We start from the raw sequence: 20674 nt of genomic DNA on the forward strand, positions 1-20674 counted from the left end.
CCACTGTTGTTGTGTGTGGTTACAAGGTGGTGAGCACGACGTGCATTCCTGTCCTTGTAGAAACCGAGGCCCGGGCCGGGGGGCCCTTATAACGCCTGCAACACTTATATATGCAGCTAGTTTGGTCCCCGAATGGGGGTGCTTCTGCTCCTGTGCTCCCAAATGGAATCTAGTAACGCGGCTAACCTGGCTGGGTCCGTATTCTGCATAACGGCCTGCATCCCGCCTGTAAAATCGATCTCGCTACCCAAACGCAACTGGTCGTAGCGGGTCGTAGGCCGTACACCGCATGAGCACATGATTCTCATCTTCGACTTCATTTGCAACACATAATGGGCAAATCCTCTCCTCCCTAGGTCGTCCATAGGCGCGGTTGGCAGTAAGCGGCCAGCAGCATAGGCGGAACCTCATCAAGGCCTTGTGATGCGCAACTGGTATAAATGCTCTACTGTGCCCTTGCATGGTCAGTGGTGCCGCTCCTTCAGTACACAGCCCCATCCAATGCTTGTACTTGCTCATCTGCACGCCTGGTTGCTTGTTGTCTGATGGGAAAGTGCTTGGCTCAGACTGCAGCCGCTCGTGCTTCCACGCCTTCATTAGACTCTCTCGAAAGGCGGATACTATTTGCCCTTCAGGCAGCGGGCTACCTGCTCGGCTCTCCTCCCTTTCCGGCCTGATCATGTGCATACGGCCATGCCATACGTCTACGCCATGCGCTGAGATAAAACGAAAAAGACGTGCACACCACCCATCTCCCACTGTTGGATGGCCGGATCGCCTGCTGTTGCATACCCCGGTCAGAAGGGGTCAGATCGTCCCTAAATAGGCAGGTTATGTGGCCGGGGTATGCTGGATGCCTGCGACGGCTGGATGAGTCTCCGACCCCGAGCCCAGACACCCCTCCCCTTCCCTCCCATGGAACAGCATGGGCCGCATGCAAACCTTCCAGAAGAACATGCACTGGCGCTCCTGCCCTGCCGGTCTACTTTATTACTATCGTGCATTACTTGCCCCTGTATTTGACGTGTGGTTGTCGATCATGATGGCACGAACTGGTGCTATCTTTGTCGCGCTCGCCGTTCTGGCAACACTGGCCAGCGCGATATCTGATCAGGTGAGTGGAAAGGAGCTTGCGGTGCTCGTTAAGATGCTTGCTTCAATGACCAAGCAAAAATCCGGGCAAGAAGAATCCGTCTGCCCGCAACATCGAGCATGCTCGGAGCGCACGGCCAGCTGAGGCCCCTGGCGCTGTTGTGCTCCGCAGGGCATCGTGTACCTGGATGATTATACGTTCGACAAGGTGCGGCTGAAATACGCTCATCATGAATTTCCAGTTCCGAACCATCGGGTGCTAGGGACAGGGTGTCCCGGGCCACGGCGCGGCACCGTCTTCCTCGCGCTGTTCACGACGCCCCGCCGCAGCATACCGCAATTCGGCACTTGAGACGAGTGACCAGCTGCAGAAGAGAGCTGCTGGGTGGCTAACCTGAAGGCGGCCACAGCCTGCGGCAGTGCAGTTGCTGGGGTCAGAACAGCTCAGCTACGGTCGCCAATCCCGCAACTTGGCCCGCACGTGCCCCTGCCGTGCCACAGGTGGTGGACGGGTCCCGTGATGTGCTAGTGCGCTTTGATAAGGAGTATGGTGAGTGCTTGGCTGGGAGGGGTGCGGGAACGTTCGAGCGATAAGGCGGCGCCGAAAACAGCAAGCTAAGTCCCTTGTGAGGCCCCGCCCACCGCTTGCCCACCACGACGCAAAACACCGCACCACCCTGCAAATGCCTCACCATTCTTTCCCTTGCCGCGCTCTCACGCACATCAGCTTGGGGAGATGAGCATGACGCCTTCAAGGACCTGGCGAAGAAGGTGGGCGAGGCCGGCACCTCGGTGCTGGTGGCCAGTGTGCCTGTGGCCAAGCGGGAGTTCGAGCCCAAGAACGTGGAACTGGCGGTGAGTGCATGGGGTTACAGCTGCGGCTTGGGTCTGGGGTAGGGTTTGGGGTTGCGGCTGCGGCTGGGGTATGGGGTAGGGTTTGGGGCTGGGGTTGGGGGCTGGGGTTGGGACCGGGGTGGGGGCCGGGGCGGGGGCGGGGGCATGGGCGGGAAGTGGCTGTGTTCAGGGTACAATGGTACATGGTCCGGGAGACAAGAAAGGGAGAGCTGGCGGCGAGAGCTGGGGAGGTCAGGGGCGCCCAGGTGAAGAGAAAAATGGATGGTCGGTGTCAAGGGCTGGGGGTGGGGGAGGCGGTGACCAGGTTTGCGGCAGCATACCGTCCTCGTGTGGCCCCGTCCAGATATCTAACTCTGCCCCCAACCCCCCCCCCCTACGGTCACATCGCGCCGCTCGTCCCCGCAGGAGAAGTACAAGGCTGACGACGAGGGCAAGTTCCCGCTCTACTACATCTTCCGCAAGGGCGCCACCGAGCCGCTGCGCTACACCGGCGCCGGCAAGAAGGCCAACGACCTGCTGGCCTGGTTGGCACAGAACACCGGGGCCTTCTTCGGCCTCAAGGTGGGTATGGCTGTAGATACGGGTGTCAGGGAATCGAAACCGCGCGCACTGTAAACGCGTGTGTGCGTGTGCGGGTGTGGGTGTGAGCGCGTGGTTACGGTACGTGTATGAGATCGTGTACGTGTGCGAGGTGGAGGGCGTGCAGTAGTATCAGCCTGTGCTTTCGGAGACGTGTGTGCGCCACGAGTTACCTTGCGATACCCTGTGCATGGCGGCACCATTGCACGCCCCGCGACCACTCTTCACGTGAGACAAAGTGTCTCTCCTGGATTCTAACATGTGAGGCTCGGCGCTGTCCGACTCCACAGGGTCAGGTGAAGGAGCTGGACGCGTTGGCTCGGGAGCTGATGGCGGCGGCGGACGCGGCGGGCCGCAAGGCGGTGCTGGCCAAGGCCGAGGGGCTGCTGGGCGGCGTGGCGGCGGAGCACCAGGAGGCCGCAAAGTACTACGTCAAGGCACGTGCGAGTGTGTGTGTGTGTGTGTGTGTGTGTGTGTGTGTGTGTGTGTGTGTGTGGTTGCTGGGACGAGGGCGCGGGGCGCGGGAGTGTGCCGATGCGGTTGCGGCGGGTGGCGAGGGAGTGGGAAGGTGTTTGGGGGGGGGGGGGTTGTAAATACCAGCCCAAACTAAACCAAACCCAATGCATTAGAGCGAGGAGGAGAGCGTGGCCGGTGCTTGACAACGGAGTGTCACGCGACAATAGTCCCCAGGGGGGGTGGCGGGTTGGGAGGGCTTGGCGGCGTTGTGGTCGCTGAGGGCAATTCAGGATGGTAGGTCAGGACAGTTACTGTTGGGTGTTTTGCACACATCCTTAGTAGCGCGCGCATATCACATGGGGTGTGAGTTACAGAGCATGAGCCGCCAACCCGCCCTGTGCGTTTATGCATATGCGGCCCGCCCTGCAGGTGATGGGAAAGGCGGTGGAGTCCCCAGAGCACCCCGCCGCCGAGTCCAAGCGCCTCAGCGGCCTGGTGGGCGGCAAGATGAGTGACGACAAGCGCGCGGCCATGCAGGTGGGTGGGTGCAAGGGGGCGGGTTTGTAGATACCAGCCCAAACTGAACCGAACCCAATGCAAAAGAGGGGGAGGGGCGGTGGCCAAGGACGCGGCTGGGCAGCGGTTGGCGGGCGAGCCAGGGTTGCCGAGGCCGAGGGGGGGGGGGGGGGCAGCCCCACGGTGGAGGGGGACGGCCCGTTGCCAGCAGCACCCAAAGAGCGTTTTGCCCTGAGCTCGGTGCTTCCTCCGTGCACCCCCTTCTGTCAGCCTGTGATATGGTTGAAGTGATGGCCCCCGTCCCCGTGTTCCATGCCTTCCCACACGCGCAGCTCAAGCTGAACGTGTTGGCATCCTTTGCCGGCAGCGCCCGCGCCAGCGCCAAGTCGGACAAGGCAGATCTGTAGAGCTTGTACTCTTTGGGTTCACTAGCAGGACTGAGGACGCCTGGCATCTGGGTGGCATGCCAATTTTGCGCCGGTGTGCGGACCTGCAATGATGAGCATCGACGTGTGTACGCGAACCGGAGATTCCTTGTGTCGGGTGGAGGGTGCTAGCCAGCAAGATCGTATGAGCTACAGTACAAGGACGGCAGTGAGGACGGGAAGAGACTGGATGATAACGCCGTAAGGGCGGTGTCACGGTGACAGGTTCGGACCATGTCAGCGATTTCGGCAGAGACGTACGAGAGACGGGCGGGAGCGCACACCGTCACATACCATTGAGATGTGAGGTGCCCAACTGGCGTACCGGCCGGCTCGTGCGGTTGTATGGGCGTGTGCTTGCTACTGCTTCCTCGCTTGCCAGGCACGCAAGCCTCAGCCCCACCATGTGTCCAGCCAGTGGAACTGGCCGGTCGCTGATACGGGCGAGCCCCTGTGCTAACAATACGCGGCCGCATGCTTGAGCAGGCACCCGCGCCTGAGGCCAGTCTTGCGGTATCAGCAGCCGTCAGTAGGCAGGGCACGCTTTCCAGGACGTTGCAGGACACGCGGGATTGAGCGCGAGCGGCGGGCCAATCTCAGCGAGAACCCACTGCGCTTTTTATTCCGCAACCCTCGGAAAAGCCCCCGCGACACCACAGCCAAGGGCAACGCTCTCAGGTTCCTTGCCTTGGGGTGCCCTAGATGTGGGTGGGCGAGGAACCGGTGAGTCCATGAGTCGGGAGCGCGTGAGGGCGCGATGGGAGTATGGGGCAGAGGAAGGTGCAGGTGCTTGGCGTAGTTCCGTAGTGTGCAGCGTAGTCCTGTAGTGCCCAGACCCCAACAATCAACGGATCACGTCATCAGTTAAGGCGTCACTTAATGGTTGTTGGCTGACATCTACACCTGTGGAGATGCTCTGAGCTACCCAGGGGTACCTAACTCCTACCCCAACCGTCTGCTGGCCCAAGCCGCTGTGTGCATCTACACTCTCTTCACTTGTCTGGGCCCCCTTGTCCCTGCGAGTGCCTAAAATGACTACCACACTTTACTACGCCACAATCCACCATCAACCTGACCTGCAGAAGCCACATGCGCAGTCTTCCCGGCTCTGCAAGCCTGCACGTGCTCTTGCTTTGATATTGTTTGCACGTCACCACCATACCGAAGAACGTACACATTATTCTTGCGAGAAACACTATACACATAGCACCCAAGGGATGTAGCTTAGGTCACACGACGCATAAAACCAAACACGCAGCCAGGTTCCACACGCCGCAACAGGCTGAGCGGGAACAATACAGTGCAAAGCTATCAGCAATGTCAAGATCTTCCTGAGTTTCTCCAAGCAAGGTTACAAACCTCGCAAATTAAAGGCTACACACACATGCCATGCTGCACACAGTACAAGAAGCCCCAGCCACACGCACCGCATGTCTACATCACATGCCCCATACGTGCTGCCGCCCAAGCGGCTCACGAGCAAATATGCTTCGTGCGCCAGTCCCTCCCCAGCCTCCTGACCAAATGAAAGTTAGGATGACGACAAGTCGGTCGCGGCTGCGCGAGCGCGTGCGCACGCACATTGCTGCATGACGCCGGCGCCTATTCTCAACCAAAGAAGATGCACCAAGCGCCCACGATCAACTACCATGAAAGCGTCAAAGCTGCCTGTAATAAAGCCCGCCACGGAGTTAGATACCGCGCCACGCACACCCACACCCAGTCAAGCACAGCCTTGCCAGCGCGATCGCGCCGCGCGGCCCCATCTCGACAGGGACCCCCGCCTGCCAGCCGCCAACCCCACCACCCGCGCGCTTAGGCGCCGCCCGAGGTGGACACGCGCTCGGGGTCGAGGTCGGTGGCTGTGGATCCGAAGTCGAAGCGCGCGGTGGGCTGTCCGCGGCCCGCGCCGGCACCCACAGGGGCGCTGGCGGTTTCCGAGTAGGACTGCGTGTGTGTGTGCACCAGGTCGGAGGCCAGGCCAGCCGCAGCCACGGAGCTGGCGCCGCCCTCCATCGCCTGTCAGGGGTGGCGGTTGCGGCCGCAGCATCAGATATACGGTAGGTGGTTCACTGGGTTGCGACAGCACTAGCGGCGCGCTTTACGGGTGCTTGCACGTTGCAGCAGGAGTATTCCACGGTACCCCATCCAAGCCTGCACCCTCGGCGAACAACCGCCGGAACTGGGTTCGTCACCTCCCCTTGCAAGGAAGCACCCACCCACCTGCAGGTACCGCTCCGCCTCCAGCGCCGCCATGCAGCCGCGGCCGGCCGCCACAATGGCCTGGCGGTACTTGTAGTCCATCACATCGCCCGCAGCGAACACGCCGGGGACAGAGGTGGAGCAGGTGCCTTCGAGGAGGGGGGGCGGCAGGGATGTGGGAGGTGCGGCGGGGTAGTGTGTTAGATGGTGGTGGCGCGAGGGTTTGACGGTGAGCAGAGGGGCCCGGCACGAGGTGCGTGGCTTGGCCGGGCTCCAAGCACTCTCAGGATGGAAGCTGGCAGGCGCGTCGTTAGGCATGAAGTACACATGGTAGAGTTCCAGGAAGTTACGTGGTCAAAGCTGACCCTCTACACAGGGTTACAAAGCAGACTCCTTCCCCAGACACTGCTCACCTGGCGCGCACACCACATAGCCGTACTCGTCGAGCTCCACTTGCCCCTTAAAGACCTCCGTGGCCGGCTTGTGCCCGATTGCGAAGAACAGCCCGTTCACCTCAATCTGCTGCAGCGTCACCGACGGCTGCTTGCCGTCATTGGCGGGCGCCGCCATGACTGGGTTCATGCCGGGGACCAGGCCAGTGGACACCACCGCGCCGCCCGGAGTCAGCGAGCGGGAGATGGTGATAGAGCCTGCGAGCGTTGTCAGACAACCAGGAAAAGAGCGGAAATGAATACGAGTAAACACGGGGAGTTATTCTGCGTGCGTGTTTGGCTAGGGTGTGCGTTGACGGCAGCGCGAGCGCTACCGGTGACCCCAATGGAAGCTCATAAAGACATGCTGCCTGCATATGCAGAAGCGCATTCAAGCAGCCCCCGAGGGTTGGGCGACGATCCCAGGCCCTATTTGTGGGGCTCGTGCATGTGCCCCTCCCCCCACCTCCCCACGCGCTCACCCAGGTTGCCCTGCTCGTTGCCGTGCGCCTCCTTGACCTCGGTGCACCACAGCACCTCGATCTTGGGGTTGGCCAGCACACGCCGCGCCATGGCCTGCCCGGATAGTGGGGACCGTGAGCGTGGAGGACAGGATAGACTTGAGCGGGAGGGTACGGGCAAGGGCAGCACGGGCAAAAGCGCTGCGGTATGCTTGTGGTTGGCACCAAAGCAACGCCTTCGGTAGTCAGTGCCAAAGTCGGGGCATGGCGCAACCGGGGAGCTTTCGCCGAGCCCACGCACTACGCTATGCAATCCCTTCTCTTCTGCAGCTTCATCCACTGTGCGACCCATCAGCCCAGCCCGGCCTGCCCCCGCTCCCTCCACGCCCTCCTGCGAAGGCCGCACCTTGGACGCCTCCAGGTAGTTGAAGCGGTGGATGACATACACCCTGCTCGCGTATCTGCACGTGCACATACCGCACATGGGGGCGCGGCCAGCGGCGCATGGGGAAATCATCCACATGACACGGACAACAATATGCTTGTCCCACCACACGCTTAGCCAGGGTCCACCTCGGACCGCCATGCTGCAATAGCAACCGCTCTTTCCCGCAATGCCATACGAGAAGCTGCGCCCACCAACCTGCGCCCTCAGCAACTACGCGTAGCTACTATTGCTGCTACTGCTGCTGGCGCTGCTACTGCTATCACCCATGTTGCTGCTGGTGCGGCCCCTGGGTCTCACTTGGTGAGGAACAGGGCCTCCTCCATAGCGCTGTCGCCGCCGCCGATAACAGCCACGGGCTTGTTCCTGTTGGGGGGTTGCAAAGATGGTTGGAAAAGCGGTACAGGATGCACTGAAGACTGCAGGGGGTGAGGGGTGCCAGATGGAGGTGAAAGAAGTCGCAGCAGGTAGGGTCCTGAAGCCCTAGCTGCTCAGGACGGGCGTCAGGACAAGCGTCAGCGCAACACCTTCTTCGCGTCAGCGCAATGCCGCCCCTGCGCAGCAGCGCAACGCCTCCTCTACAGTCACCGGCTACAAGCCCACATCTCCAGTGCCACGCATGTGGACACATACGGCTTGACTGACAGTACCCGTACCGCAATGTGCCCGCCGCTGCATCATCACACCCCTCCACAGCGCACCGCCGCATTAACGGGTGGCGCCGACAGCAGCCTCAGCAGCAGGCGTGCCGACGTGCCCAGGCGCCCCACAATAGCCCCTCGCGCCCGCACCTGATGAGCGGCGAGGAGCCGTCACAGATGGCGCAGGCGCTGATGCCGCGGTTCCAGAAGCCGCCCTCCGCCTCGTCGCCGCTGCCCGGGAAGCGCAGCCGCTTGGCGCTGGCGCCTGTCGGTCCACGTCGGCGCACAGACCACACGAAGTCACAATCACGAAGCCACCAAGCCCATTCCTGGACTGAGCCGCACCCCATCTACGACAACACCCTCAGCAAGCCGTCAACGAGTCATGGACCCCCCAGGACAGCGCACCGCACCGTACAAAACCCCCGTCCAACCCTGCTAGTACTCACCCGTCGCGATGATGACCGCATCCGCCGTCACCACGCGCTCCGGCGTGTGCAGCACGAACGGCTTGTGCTCCCGCCCCGCCAACGGCTCCAGCACGGGCGGCGGCGGCGCCGCCACGTCCTCCATGGAGCTGCGGCTGCTGGCGCTGCTGCCGGCACCGTACAGACCCGGGGGCAGCGCGGTGTGGCCGGCCGGGCTGTTGACCAGCAGGTCAATGGAGGTGACCGTCTCCGTGTAGATCTTGGTGCCGTACCGCACGCTCTGGGCCCTGCGGTGCACACGCGCATTTGGCGTCAAACACATCACATGATGCACCGAGTCATGGTTTCTGTCCGCCCTAGCTGACCGCACCCGCTTGCGCTGGCAACCCTTGATACAAACTCCTGCGCGCTGTACACCTGCCGACGTGTTGGCGCCTTGGCCGTCCTCCAGACGTCCCCTCCTGCCTCCCGACAATACCGCACTACACACGGACACACCCGCCCCCACCTGAACTTGTCCGTCAGCTCGTAGCCCATGATGGGCTCCACAAAGCCCGGGAAGTTCTCCACGAAGGAGGTGGTGGTCAGCTGGCCGCCGGGCGCGATGCCAGCAGCCATCCAGCCCTGAGCAGGGAGGTAGATGCAAGAGGGAAAGGGGTGTGACATATGAGAGGTTTCGGAAGCCGCATCAGGAGCGTCAGGGGCATGCAGTTGGCCTGACAGGATCACACAGGCGTGACACCTGCAAGAGGAGGGGAGCCTCGGATGCGGTTGTGATGTCGGCAGCAGGTCGCTGCCGGCAGGTCACGCGACGCAGCCACGTGCGTGCGCCTCCTCACCTCGAACAGAATGGGCTCCAGCTCAGCGCGGCCCGCATAGATAGCGGCGGTGTGTGCCGCGGGGCCGCCACCAATTATGGCAAGCCTGGTGTGAATATGAGGCTGTGGGAGGAGTGGAAGGCGGGCGGGAGCGCACATTGTCACAGACCAGTGAGGTGTGAGGTGCCCGACTGGCGTACCGGCCAGCTCGTGCGGTTGTATGGGCGTGTGCTTGCAACTGCTCCTCGCTTGCCAGGCCCGTAAGCCTCAGCCCCAGATCTAAGACCCCCCATGTGACATGTTCCACTGGCCGGTAGCTGATCCGGGCGAGCCCCTGTGCTAGCATTACGCGGCCGCATGCTTGAGCAGGCACCCGCGCCTGACCCCGGTCTTGCGGTATCAGCAGCCGTCAGTAGGCGTATCACGCTTTCCAGGACGTTGCAGGACACGCGGGGTTGAGCGCGAGCGGCTGGCCAACTTCAGCGAGAACCCACTGCGCTTTTTATTCCGCAACTCTCGGAAAAGCCCCCGCGACACCGCAGTCAAGGGCATCGTCTCAGGCTCTTTATATCGGCAAAGGAAACAAACTGCATTCTGCCTTTGCTCACCTTCTCCTTTTTGGCTTCGCCGTTTCCGTTCTCCGCAAACGCGCGACAAAGCGTCACGCGTCGACTCCGTGCAGCTGGAACGACATAGCAGAAGCGCAGCGGCGCCTTCAGGCCTGCTGCCTGTCGTTGAGCGAGCTGCGTCTGCATGGGTGAAACTCCCGGAAGAAAACGACTGCGGTTGTGGCTGCGCTAGTCGGTGGAATCGTGTGTGTATGACAACTCAGGTAGAAGCGATGGATTTGCAAGTTGCGTTGCAAGTCTGAGGAGCGCTGCAACACCCTTGACTCACGGAAAAGCTAGCGTATTAATGACAGTTTGTTCGCAGTATGTGTGAGTATTGACCTTATGAAATTGATTATCGTCAGGCCAGCACGGGCTATTAATCACGCACTTTCATGCGCTGGCTTCCCCCTCCTCTTGGACCCCCCGCCCCCCGGCCCCGTGCCCCGGCCCCCAGTCCACAGCAGTTCCGCTGCCAACGAGGACACATCTGCTGAAACGACGGCACGCCCTCCTGCGCCCACAGGCACTGCAGCGTATTAATGACAGTTTGTTCGCAGTATGTGGGAGTGAGTATTGACCTTATGATTGATTATCGTCAGCCAGCAACGGCCAGCACGGGCTATTAATCACCACTTTCATGCGGCTTCCCCCTCCTTTTGGACCCCCCTCCCCCCGGCCCCGTGCCCCGGCGCCCAGTCCACCGCAGTTCCGCGGCCAACAAGGACACGCCTGTTGAAACGACGGCACGCCCACAGGCGCATCTTTTCTGGCTTCACCCAGGGGGGGGGGGGGGGGGGTAGGAAACAAAGTGCCAGACCCCATGCCCCGAAATCCCCCGGGACCCCCCTTGAGGGGACGACCGACCCCCCGACGGACAAACCCTTGTTGTTCAGGGGTTAAAACCCCTTTATTTAATACCAAAGTGGTGTCAATCGACTCCTCTTGACGAGCACTATCACTCCGTGTCATCAGCGGTCCTGTTCTGAGACTTCGGTCACCGGCGGGATCCTATCCATGGAAATCCCCTCGACCCAGACCACCCCGCGCTCAACTCTCTGCCGCGTGACGAATGGACAATGTGCATCGGCAGCCTTGTTAGACGTGAACTCGAGCGCACCAGCGCTTCAGAGCCAAGCTGTGTCAGTGCGCATGTGTTGAATGTGGAGACATGTCCCGACATGTCCACGCCCGGACGCGCAACTTAGCTGCCACGCTTTGTTTGTGCTTATTACGTCATAACGTGCACATATGAGCCTCGTACTGCTGCGTTTGGCCCCTAGTTCTGCTTGTGGGGCGCTTCCCGAAATCCGGGATGGGCTCCCGAAACCCAACGGACCCCCAGGGACGAGGACCGACCCCCCAACTTTGGCGGCCCAGAACTTCCTCACCAGACACCCCCTTAAGAAACTAAAAGTACGTGCATAATGCTCTCCTAAAGCTCTGTAATTTTGAGCATGGGGTAAGAATCTGAGCTTTCTACCCCCCCCCTGCTTCACCCCTCTTGCATCCCCATCGCCCTAATTATCCTCGTGGCAAGTGGGGTTCCGAAACAGAATATTTCAGGCAAGGGGGGGGGGTTAAGTCGGTTGGAAACAAAAGGCCATACCCATGCCCGGACGACACCTGTCGCCCGGCCATGCTTTGCTGCACGCTGCTCGCATTTCATCAGGTGTCGTCGTCGGCGCTCATATCGCCGACTTTGGCATCCTAGTGCGCAGGTGCCGACACTTTCTGGCCACGGCGGAACGGACTTTCCCTTGCTGCACATTGTGGCACTGTAAGCATGTTTGCAACATGTTGCGCTGCGTTTGGCCCATAGGGCTGCATAAGTTGGGGCTCCTCCCGAAATCCGTCATGACACGCTCCTGACACGCTCCCGGCGACACCGGCCGCGCCACCCCCAGCAGCTGGCTCGCGCGGCGGCCTTGCCGCCCTCCCCGGGACGACCGACTCCCCGACTTCGGGGCTGCCCCCTGGCCACAGGGATTCCGCTTCCAACAAGCTTTGTTGGCACGGCGGCCTGCTCACAGGTCCACCTTTGGCGTCACCCCACCTGCACTCCCCATGGCCTTTTATTACGATGTGCCCGAAACCGTGTACTCCCGAAGGCCCCTTCTTGCCTCGCGGACCTGCCTTGCATCTTGCGTGCCCAAACCTATTAGTAGCATACCGTACATACGCCATAGTATAACAGTTGCCAATACATTCATTATTCATCCCGTACCTCCGCGTTCCCGCGTTTCTCTGCACTCCAAGGAGAACCCGCAATTTGGCGCCCCCAGAGGATGTAAGGGCTTGATATAAGGCTAAACCCCCAGCACCAGACCGTCCCGGTCCACACGGTACGGTATCAAAGTGAGCCAACTCCGCCAAACGTGTCGCTCCTTCACCACATCATTACGTTCCTGTATTACTGTGCTGTAGGTACTGCATATTATTGTCGGTTCGCGCCACCTTGATATCAAATGTAACACACAAATGTGGCCATGTCTACCGGCCTTTCTCCATGCCTCGTCAGTATGAACACGCATGAACACGCACAGGTGGACTGTTGTTGTGACTTGCAATACTATCGTACACAGTTATGGCATTCGCCGTCGGTTGTGGCCCAGCAGAACACAATGTCTTCCAGTGCACTTTAAGGTTTACGACAGACACCAAACAGTGCAGCTATGACAAGACTCCGGCCGCCTGCCCGGCGTGCGACGTAAGTTTCAGTAATGCGGCAAACAGTATTCTTGCTTTCCATCCTTGAGTTCACATTCCAGCCATGAATCACCTTGCGCTTAAACCACCAGATGTGCTGACGGTAAGAACCGCCACGCTGCATTGCCATCGACGCCACACCATGCTGGCAGTGCACGACGCATTGATTGCCCTTCCAGCGTCGCGGGTGCTAATCCTCCCTTCCTGGCCGTACGCCTGCACGCCCTTCCTCTATCTCCGCAACCTCCTGCGGACCACGCGCTTGCCGCCGTGGCGCAGCCTGAGGCCGGCAGCCGCAGCCGGGCGCTGGCGCCTCCTCCCCATCCATTCTGGAGCGCCGCCGCTCAACCGCACGCTCAGCCCAGCCCGCCACACCCAGCACTATCGCCACTCCCACCGCCATACCGCCCGCTGTAATCGCCGCGTTGATGAGCGCCTGTTGCACCTCTGCGCCCACACCGCGCCTCCGGGTGCCCTTGGCAGAACGCTTGTCGGTCGCACCGGACAGCCTTGCATTGTGTGCTTCGCTGCTGCGGCCGGGTGTGCCCGCTCTGGCTGAGACGGGCGTGAGCGCCGACTGGCCGGACGGCTTTTCCGTCGCCGGTGCGGGCTTTGGCGAGGTCGGCACTGTGTGTACGGGCGAGCTGAAGCGGGAGTCTCGTACTGCGTACGGAGACGAGGTGCCCAGTCGCACCTGCATTGGAGAGGCCGGTGCATCGGTTGCGGCGCGAGCCGGCGCCTTGCCAGGGCTGTCCAGTCGCATGTAGCTGGGCAGGCGCTCGCCGCTATCCGACGACGACCCGGAGCAGGACGAGGAGTCAGCTGCTGCTCCCGTCGCGCCGCCGCGGCCCACCACCGCCAGCATTAGGCGCAACCACCACGGCTTGCTGCGCTGCTGCACGGCGCTGCGGTGCTCAGCGACCACAGCCGGTGCGGTTGTCGAGCGACCAGGTGACCCACCCGGCACTACCTCTCCAGCTGACGCGCTGCGCGCAAGCACGCGCAGCGGTGTCAGCCCAACATCCAGCCCATGCGCTTTCAGCACCCGCGCCTCCAGCGCTCGCTGCTCCGCCACGGGCGACAGCAAGCCCGAAGACCGGCCGGCGCCCGCACCAATGCCCACACTGCGTCCCAGCTGCTGCTGCAGCAAGGGCAACGGCGGCGCATTCTTGGCGTGGGAGGGCAGAAGCCCAGCCGGCCCGGCGTGTCCGAAGGCAAAGCTGCCGCTGAGGCTGGCGTCGCCGCCGGCCGCCAAAGAGTCCGCTACTGACGAGGCGGCCAGCGAAGTGCTCACACGGTAGCTCTCCAGCTGTGAAGGGCTCATCATGCGCGAGCGAGGCGTCAGCACCAGCTGTCTCAGCAGCGCCGCGGACTCCGCGTCCGCACTCATGTGTGCCTCTGCAACTTGCAACCGGCTGTCCAGCTGCTGGTAGGGGTACAGGTTGCTGGGCGCCGGGCCGGGTCCTGTAGCTGTGCCAGGCGCGCCGCTGTGGAGTGGGCTCGCCGCAGCATGAGCAGAGCCGGCGGCGGCCGCAGCGATGGCGCGGCTTGCGGGCGTGCTAGCGGTGGCCGTAGTCACCTCTGTGATACATGCAACGTCGTGCCCGTGCGTTACGGTGGAGGCACTGTCGTTGAGAGATGTTGTCGGGAGCTGATGGGGCTGGCTGTTGTCGTGGCCCGGGGGGCGATACGGCATCACACGGGGTGGAAGCTGCATACCGCCTTTGTACGCGCCGTGCGCGTTCTCCACTTGCTGTTGTGCCGGCGCCGCTGCCTCGAGCACGTGCGTGCCAGCAGGCAAAGGCGCTGGCTCAGCAGCCCTAGACGCAGGCGGAAGCAGCGCGGGGCTCGCTCCAGCGCTTGCGACCGCAGCTCCCGGCAGCCGCGCGTCCCATACCGCCTTCGGTGCAGCCGGTATGATGCTGGCTGCACTCCCAGATGAGGGGGTCGCTGCATCGGCGGCCGCTGCCTGGTCAGCGGGCCCGCGCAAAGTCGGCGCAGGGCGTGTGGGATTAGGTCCAGGGCTTGGGCTGCGGCTTCGGCGGCCGCCGCGGCGTGGTGTGTGCCGGACCCGCTCGCGCGGTGAGTCCGAAGGCTCTGGGTCTGGAAAAGACTTGAAGGCTTGCAGGGGCGCTGTTTGCAGCGACAAGCGAGGCACAGGTGGTGCCGGTGGCGTTGGCGCCGACGTGCTGCGTGGCTGCCCGGCGTTCGGCGGTTGATGCGTTGGCAGCGTCCGCGCCTCTGCCGCGGCGACGGCCGCAAGCACGTGGCCATGAGCTGCTCCGCTGACTGGCGTCGGCGCCAGCCGTTGCGCTCTGTCTCTGTTGTTGGCGGTGGCCGCGGCGGGAGTTGGCTGCAGGGGCGGAGGCGGAGTTGCAGCTGAGGGACGTGCTGCAGGTGGAACTGGGGCCGGGCCAGCGACGCGCGCCGGCTCCACGACCATCTCGGTGCGCGTGTCCGTCTCCGGCGCCGCGCTCGTTGACTCGTGCCAAAAACCCGTGCCGGCACTTGGGGTGCCAGCGCTGCCCGCTCCTGGCGCTCGCGACCCCGCCGTCGCCGCAGCAGCAATCTGTTGTCGCAGCTCTGCGAGGGTGGCGTGCGCTTGCACTGCCGCGCTCGCGCCCTCGACAAGTACACTGGCGCCGGCGCCGGCACTGGTGCTGGCCTCCTTCCTCTCAGCTGCTGCAGCTGCCCATGCCCGCTCCGCGCTCTGGACTCGCCGCATTACCTCGCTCACAGCCGGGTCCACCAGGACGGGCGGCAAGGGTGAGTCCAAAGCAAGTTGCTGTGTGGTTAAAGAGGAGGCGCCGTCGGCCGCAGTGGCTCCGTCTGCGAGGCCACTTTGTAGCGGCCGCCTCGATACTGAATTCACCCATGCTTGTGTCGCTGCAGATGTGTCAGCCGGTGGGACTGGTGCTGCGTGCATTGGCGTCGCTGCGCCTGCGCCTGCGCCTGCGCCGGTGGCCGCTACGCCGCTGCCGCTGTGGCGGCCAACTCGTTGCCCCACACCGGTGGCGGTACTAGAGCGCGCGTAGGATAGCCTGCGCCGCGCGCTGGAGGGCGCACGAGATAGCGGCACCATTTCGTCCGTCAGGCCGCCGGCAACGCTGATGCTTGTGCTGCTGCGCGCGCCGCCAGCGCCGCCGCTGGTGCAGCTGGCGTCTAGCAGCATCCGCATGGCCCGCCGTGTGCCCACGGACAGCGATGCCAGGCCTCCGGACGTTACGGCGACGGCTTCGGCGCTGACGCGCACTGCGGACGGACTGCTTGACTGCATGCCCTCCTGACCGGACACGGTGCCGCCCGCAGCAAGCGCCACGCCGCCTGCGGCCACCGTATGCGCGGGCGCCTGGTGGTCATGGCTGCTGGCACGGCGCGGCGGCGACACCAGGTGGCGCGGCCTGTGCACCATGCTCTGGTGTACACCAAGAGCGGGCCGAAGGCTGGATGCACAGCCGCCGTCGCCCTCCACACTGCCGCGACCGCTCAAGCCAGCAGCAGAGCGCGCCCTTGGGCCGTGGATTCCTGCAGACTGGTGCACCTCGCCGCCTGGGCCATTGTCGTCTGCCGCCACGACGGCCTTGCCGTTCGAGCTAGGGCGGCCGTGCACAGCCGTCGCACCGCTGGGCCTGGGCGTGGGCGACTGCATCTCCTCCTGCGATTTGCGGGCATGGAGTGCAGCGCTGGGGCGGCGCTGGCTGCTGTAGCGTGACGGCGGCCCTGCTTCGCCGCCCGGCAAGTCAGCAGGCACGAGCAGCAGAAGCGAGTTCCGACGGCTGCTCCAAGTCGGTCCCAGCATTGGCATCGGCGGGACTGCCTGCGATCGCGGCTGGCCCGCTGCAGCCGCATGTGACCTGTCCTCGACGATTGCCCTGTCACCGGCTGCGACCGCATCCGCACCAGCGCCAGCATCCGGCTCCTGCCCCATTCGCGCAGCCGGACCCTGCTTTTGCGCCGCCGCAGCAGCTGCGGCTGCACCCAGCCGCGCCATCACGGCCGTTGTGCTGCCGCGGCCGCTGTCATCACCCCCACCACTGCCTCCGGCACTGCTGGAGCTGGTGCTGACGCTGCCGAGCAGGTTTTGATGGCCATAGCTGATACTGCTGACCTCCGGGGTATCCCGCGTACCGCACGAGCCCTTCTCCGCACCGGCCCTGAACTGGGTGAGGGTCAGCATGCTGACTCCGCCTGACACAGGACCCGGGCCGCCTCTGCCACTCGGCGCGGCGTCCTGAACACCGGTCCGTGCAGAATGCTGCTGGTGCTGTGGTGGCGAGATGGACTGTCGCTGGTTGTACGGCCGATCGGGTCGCTCCAGGGATGATAGGTGAGGGTGCGGGCGGAGCAATTGCTGTTGTTGTTGCTGGTGGTGATGGTGGTGGTGCAGGAAACCGTGGCTCACCGGCTCTGTCGCCAATCCACTGACTGTTGCAGAGCCCTGCGCCACCATGTCACCGGTGGACAACAACGTGTTAAGCAGTGGACTGTTCGTGCCACCGCCTGCTGAGCCCGCACCCCATCCACCACCGGCACCACCCATCGGCAGGAGCATGGTGCCGCTGGCGCTGGTGGGGCTGTCGGAGCTCCGGGGCACCGCATGTCCCCGCGATTCAGCAGCCACGAGCGTCGACACCGCCGCCTTTGCTGCTTGCACGGCCGCCTCGGTGGCCCTTCGAGCCTCCGCCTCGTCACGAGCGCGCAGCTGCGAGCAGGGCAGAGCAACTGGTAATCAGCGACGGTCGCATCTTGCCGAACCTCTTGGATACATTACATACCTCCGGTTTTGCCTTCCACCTGGTGCGGACTGCCTGCGCCCCCAGCGGCCCACCTGCTGCCGCATCTCCTCCAGCTGGGCACGCAGGCGGTCGTGATCGCGACCCATCAGCTCCAGTGCCGCCCGGGTGCGCTCCAGCTCCTCCTGAGCGGCGCCCGTCGCAGTGGCGGCACGGCGCGCGCGCTCCTCCTCCTCCGCCAGCTCCTGCACAGCAACATGTGCCAATTGGCCCCTTGATCACAACGCGGCCACACAAGCATGCCATACCGTGCCGCATGGCGCTACCACGCTGCAGTCATGACCAGCCCTAGGGCGCCCACCTGCTGCGCCATAATGGCCCGGTTGCGAGCGACGGCCAGCTCTAGCTCTGCACGGGTAGCCCGGGACTGCGCGGCCGCCATGTCAGCCCGGAGGCTCCGCAAGTCCAGAGCAGCCTGGCCAGTGGCATCAGTGTAATGAAGTTAGGAAAGGCAAAGGTTAATTTCGCAAGCAACGGACATGCAATACTTCACCCGTAGCAGAATCACCTGATGAGTAGCAGATGATGATGCACCGCCCGCACTGGATCCAGCAGCGTCCGTCTCCTGTTCACACCCGGTCTGAGACGGCCGTGACCGTGCGGATGGCCGTGGCCAAGTACTCGCAGGTGAGCCGTGGATACTCGCAGCATGCGTGGCCGCTTCCCGGAGACTCTGCATCTCCTTCTGCTGCTTCTGCTGATCTGCCAGTATCCGCTCCAGCCGCAACTGCGCAGTGACAGCCACATGCTGCGCCTGCTTCGCCTGCTGTGCTAGCTGTGTGCAGCGGTCCTGCGCAGTGCGTAGCAACTCCTTTGCGGACGCTTCCCTGTAAGTTGACAGCAGCCACAAACACGCCGTTCAACTCCGCGAAAGCAGTATAGGTTCTTACACGAGCACGCACCAGCCCTTGATAGTCCCCAACGTAAGCCCAGAGGGCAGCAGCTGCCGCACCTCTCCTGCATCTCAACCATGGCTGTTGTCCAGGACGACAGCTGCTGCTGCCGCGTCAGCAGTTGCGACTGGAACATGCGGGCAAGGTCATCTGCCTCCTGTTGCCTGTGTGTCGTCGAAATATCGAGGGCCGTAAGCAGGCGATGGCCCAACAGGATTGCACGCAACTAGCCACACCACGCAAGCAAGCCGTATCATAGTCTGTATCAGGCACACACGCCCGCAAGAAGCAGCCTTACCTCTCTTTGGCTTCCTCTGCCTCCTGCTGCGCCGCCTTCAGATCTGCTGCTAGCCGTGCTGCATTTTGCTTGCTGGCCTGCAGAACGCTCCAGAGCTCTCCGACAGCGCCTGGTGGCAATGACACCGGCGCCGCTGCCGCCACCCCGGCTGCCACAGTTGCTGCGGTCGTTACTGTCCCCACAGGATCAGCACCCGAATCCGCGCCAGGCCCTGTCCCGGCAGCGGCTGCTGTGGGCATCGTTGGTAGCGCAGGCGCTGCACGTGGTTCACCTAGCCTGCCTGCGGTAATAGCACTGGTGCTCCGCTCGGATGGCCCAGCGCCGGAAGCAGACACTGGTGCTGCGCCAGCACCTGTGCCGCTGAACTCGCGAAGGATGTCTGCGAGCTTGTCCGCAGCTGCTGTTGTTGAGCTAGGAGTCAGCTTGGGAACAGGTGAAGGCATGCTGGATTGCATGGGTGTCTGCTGCTGCGTCGACTGCGCCTGCACAGGCTGGGCGGATGCGCGTGGCGGCAGCAGTGGCTGTGCATGTGCCTGCGGCTGTGCAGAGGCCAGATTTGGCGTCCTTGGCTGCTGCGCCGCCGCAGGCTGCTGTGCCGGCCGTATGGGGGCGTCGCTACCGAGCAGTTCTGCTATCTCTTTGTCCAAGGACATGGCGAGAGCGGCCAGCGAACCCACACCTGCCTTCCTGCCTGCTAGCGCTGACCCAGGCGGCGAGGGCGCGGGCGCCGCAACCGCAGCCTCGGGCTGCTGCGACAGCCACGTCGACGGCGGCGCTGCAGGCGCCTGCGGTGCAGCCCGGGCCTCCGCCTCCAGGGATGCAGGGTCAACCTGTCCCAGCAAAACCTGGAGCTGGCCGATGAAGTCTTGGGAGGACCTTTGGTAAGAAGTCAGCCAGTTATCATTGCGGCCCCCTGTCGGCTGGAGGGCGCCCGTCCCGCGTGCTGTGCCCGGCCCCGCTCGAGCCGGCCCAGTGCTGCCGGCCCGCTGCCCAGCGCCGAATGCGGCCGTGAATCCAGGCGTGCGCGTTGTCGTGCTAGCAGCTGCATAAGGGCTCCTGCCGTAGCCAGAAGAGGTCACGCCGCGGCTGGTTGAAGTCGCTGACGTCGTTTGCCGCGGTGCTCTCGTAGGCGCGGGCCCTGGTGAGGCCACGCGCCCAGGCCCCGCCGCACGGCCGTAGCCGCTGCTTGGCACGCTGGCGTATGGGCTCCTACTGCGGCTGCGTACACTGGGTGGCGTGCGGATTGCAGCTTGCTGAGGCACAGCAGCTGTCTGCGGCACGGCCAACCGCTGCGCCGTGCTGGTCGGAGCCCCTACATACGTCGTGCGCGAGGGTGCAGTCGCAGCCAAGCGGGACGGCGGCGTCTGTGCCCGCCGGGTACTGGCGGCGGCCGTGGTTGCGGACAGCCCTGCTGCACCAGCAAGGCCAGGACGAACAGCCCCCGGTGTCTTGGAGCGTGCCTGCGCCGGTGCCGCTGAGGCGGAAGCGCCGCGACCAGGCGTGGCGCCCACGCGTGTTTGGGCCATGGACGCATAGCCACCCGCCCGCACCGGCCTCGTAGGCGAGCTCGTGCCACCTGGGGGCGCTTGGCTCTGGCGCCCGGCCGCTGCTGGGCTTCGCCGGTAAGGGTCCGACAGCAGCAAGCGGTCCTCGGCGCCCCCTCGACCCGGCTCCCAAGCCATGTCTACGGCCAGCCCCAATGCGACGTCATAAGCAATCCCTCAGCGTCCGAAGCGCGAGCTGCGCTTGGGAACCAAATGCGCTTGCAGCTGCGAATAACTGAAACATTCGCCTATTGAGTGTACAGCATATGCAATTCGAGTTCTAGCTGGAGCAATGCGCTCGGGAAGGAGGGGAAACACAAATGCCGAGAAGTCAAAAGGGCAGCGCTGTTCGCAATCAGGTCCAGAACTTGTTTTGCGTATGACCGTTTGTAAGAATAGGAAATGTGGTTGAGCAAGGCAAGGCCGGTCAACAAAACTCAAGTCAGACCTTCCATGTCAGCTGTGCATACACAGCCCGGT

General features: G+C 63.3%; 3 protein-coding genes across 3 annotated transcripts; 1 reads left to right on the forward strand and 2 right to left on the reverse strand.

Annotated features, from left to right (window-relative positions):
- Window positions 1-245: 245 nt before the first annotated feature.
- CHLRE_02g098800v5 (uncharacterized protein) lies at window positions 246-4557 on the forward strand. Its single transcript, XM_043059677.1, has 9 exons — window positions 246-463; window positions 925-1114; window positions 1265-1300; window positions 1594-1642; window positions 1820-1947; window positions 2353-2508; window positions 2817-2963; window positions 3412-3519; window positions 3831-4557. The coding sequence occupies exons 1-9, from the start codon at window positions 441-443 to the stop codon at window positions 3903-3905; spliced, it is 912 nt and encodes a 303-aa protein (XP_042927311.1). The 5' UTR covers window positions 246-440; the 3' UTR covers window positions 3906-4557.
- Window positions 4558-4655: 98 nt separating this feature from the next.
- Window positions 4656-10305, reverse strand: CHLRE_02g098850v5 (uncharacterized protein). The gene is made up of 11 exons (XM_001699775.2): window positions 9958-10305; window positions 9371-9472; window positions 9040-9155; window positions 8553-8818; window positions 8254-8368; window positions 7763-7828; window positions 7424-7478; window positions 7039-7132; window positions 6539-6775; window positions 6147-6274; window positions 4656-5942 (listed from the first exon to the last, which is right to left on the reverse strand). The coding sequence occupies exons 1-11, from the start codon at window positions 10102-10104 to the stop codon at window positions 5739-5741; spliced, it is 1530 nt and encodes a 509-aa protein (XP_001699827.1). The 5' UTR covers window positions 10105-10305; the 3' UTR covers window positions 4656-5738.
- Window positions 10306-11909: 1604 nt separating this feature from the next.
- CHLRE_02g098900v5 (uncharacterized protein) lies at window positions 11910-20585 on the reverse strand. Its single transcript, XM_043059678.1, has 6 exons — window positions 18651-20585; window positions 18412-18516; window positions 17968-18286; window positions 17761-17874; window positions 17495-17644; window positions 11910-17368 (listed from the first exon to the last, which is right to left on the reverse strand). Exons 1-6 carry the CDS (start codon window positions 20330-20332, stop codon window positions 12857-12859), a joined length of 6882 nt encoding a protein of 2293 aa, XP_042927312.1. The 5' UTR covers window positions 20333-20585; the 3' UTR covers window positions 11910-12856.
- Window positions 20586-20674: the final 89 nt, after the last annotated feature.

The sequence above is a fragment of the Chlamydomonas reinhardtii genome, chromosome 2 (genome assembly GCF_000002595.2).
Source record: "Chlamydomonas reinhardtii strain CC-503 cw92 mt+ chromosome 2, whole genome shotgun sequence".
Taxonomy (NCBI): Eukaryota; Viridiplantae; Chlorophyta; class Chlorophyceae; order Chlamydomonadales; family Chlamydomonadaceae; genus Chlamydomonas; species Chlamydomonas reinhardtii.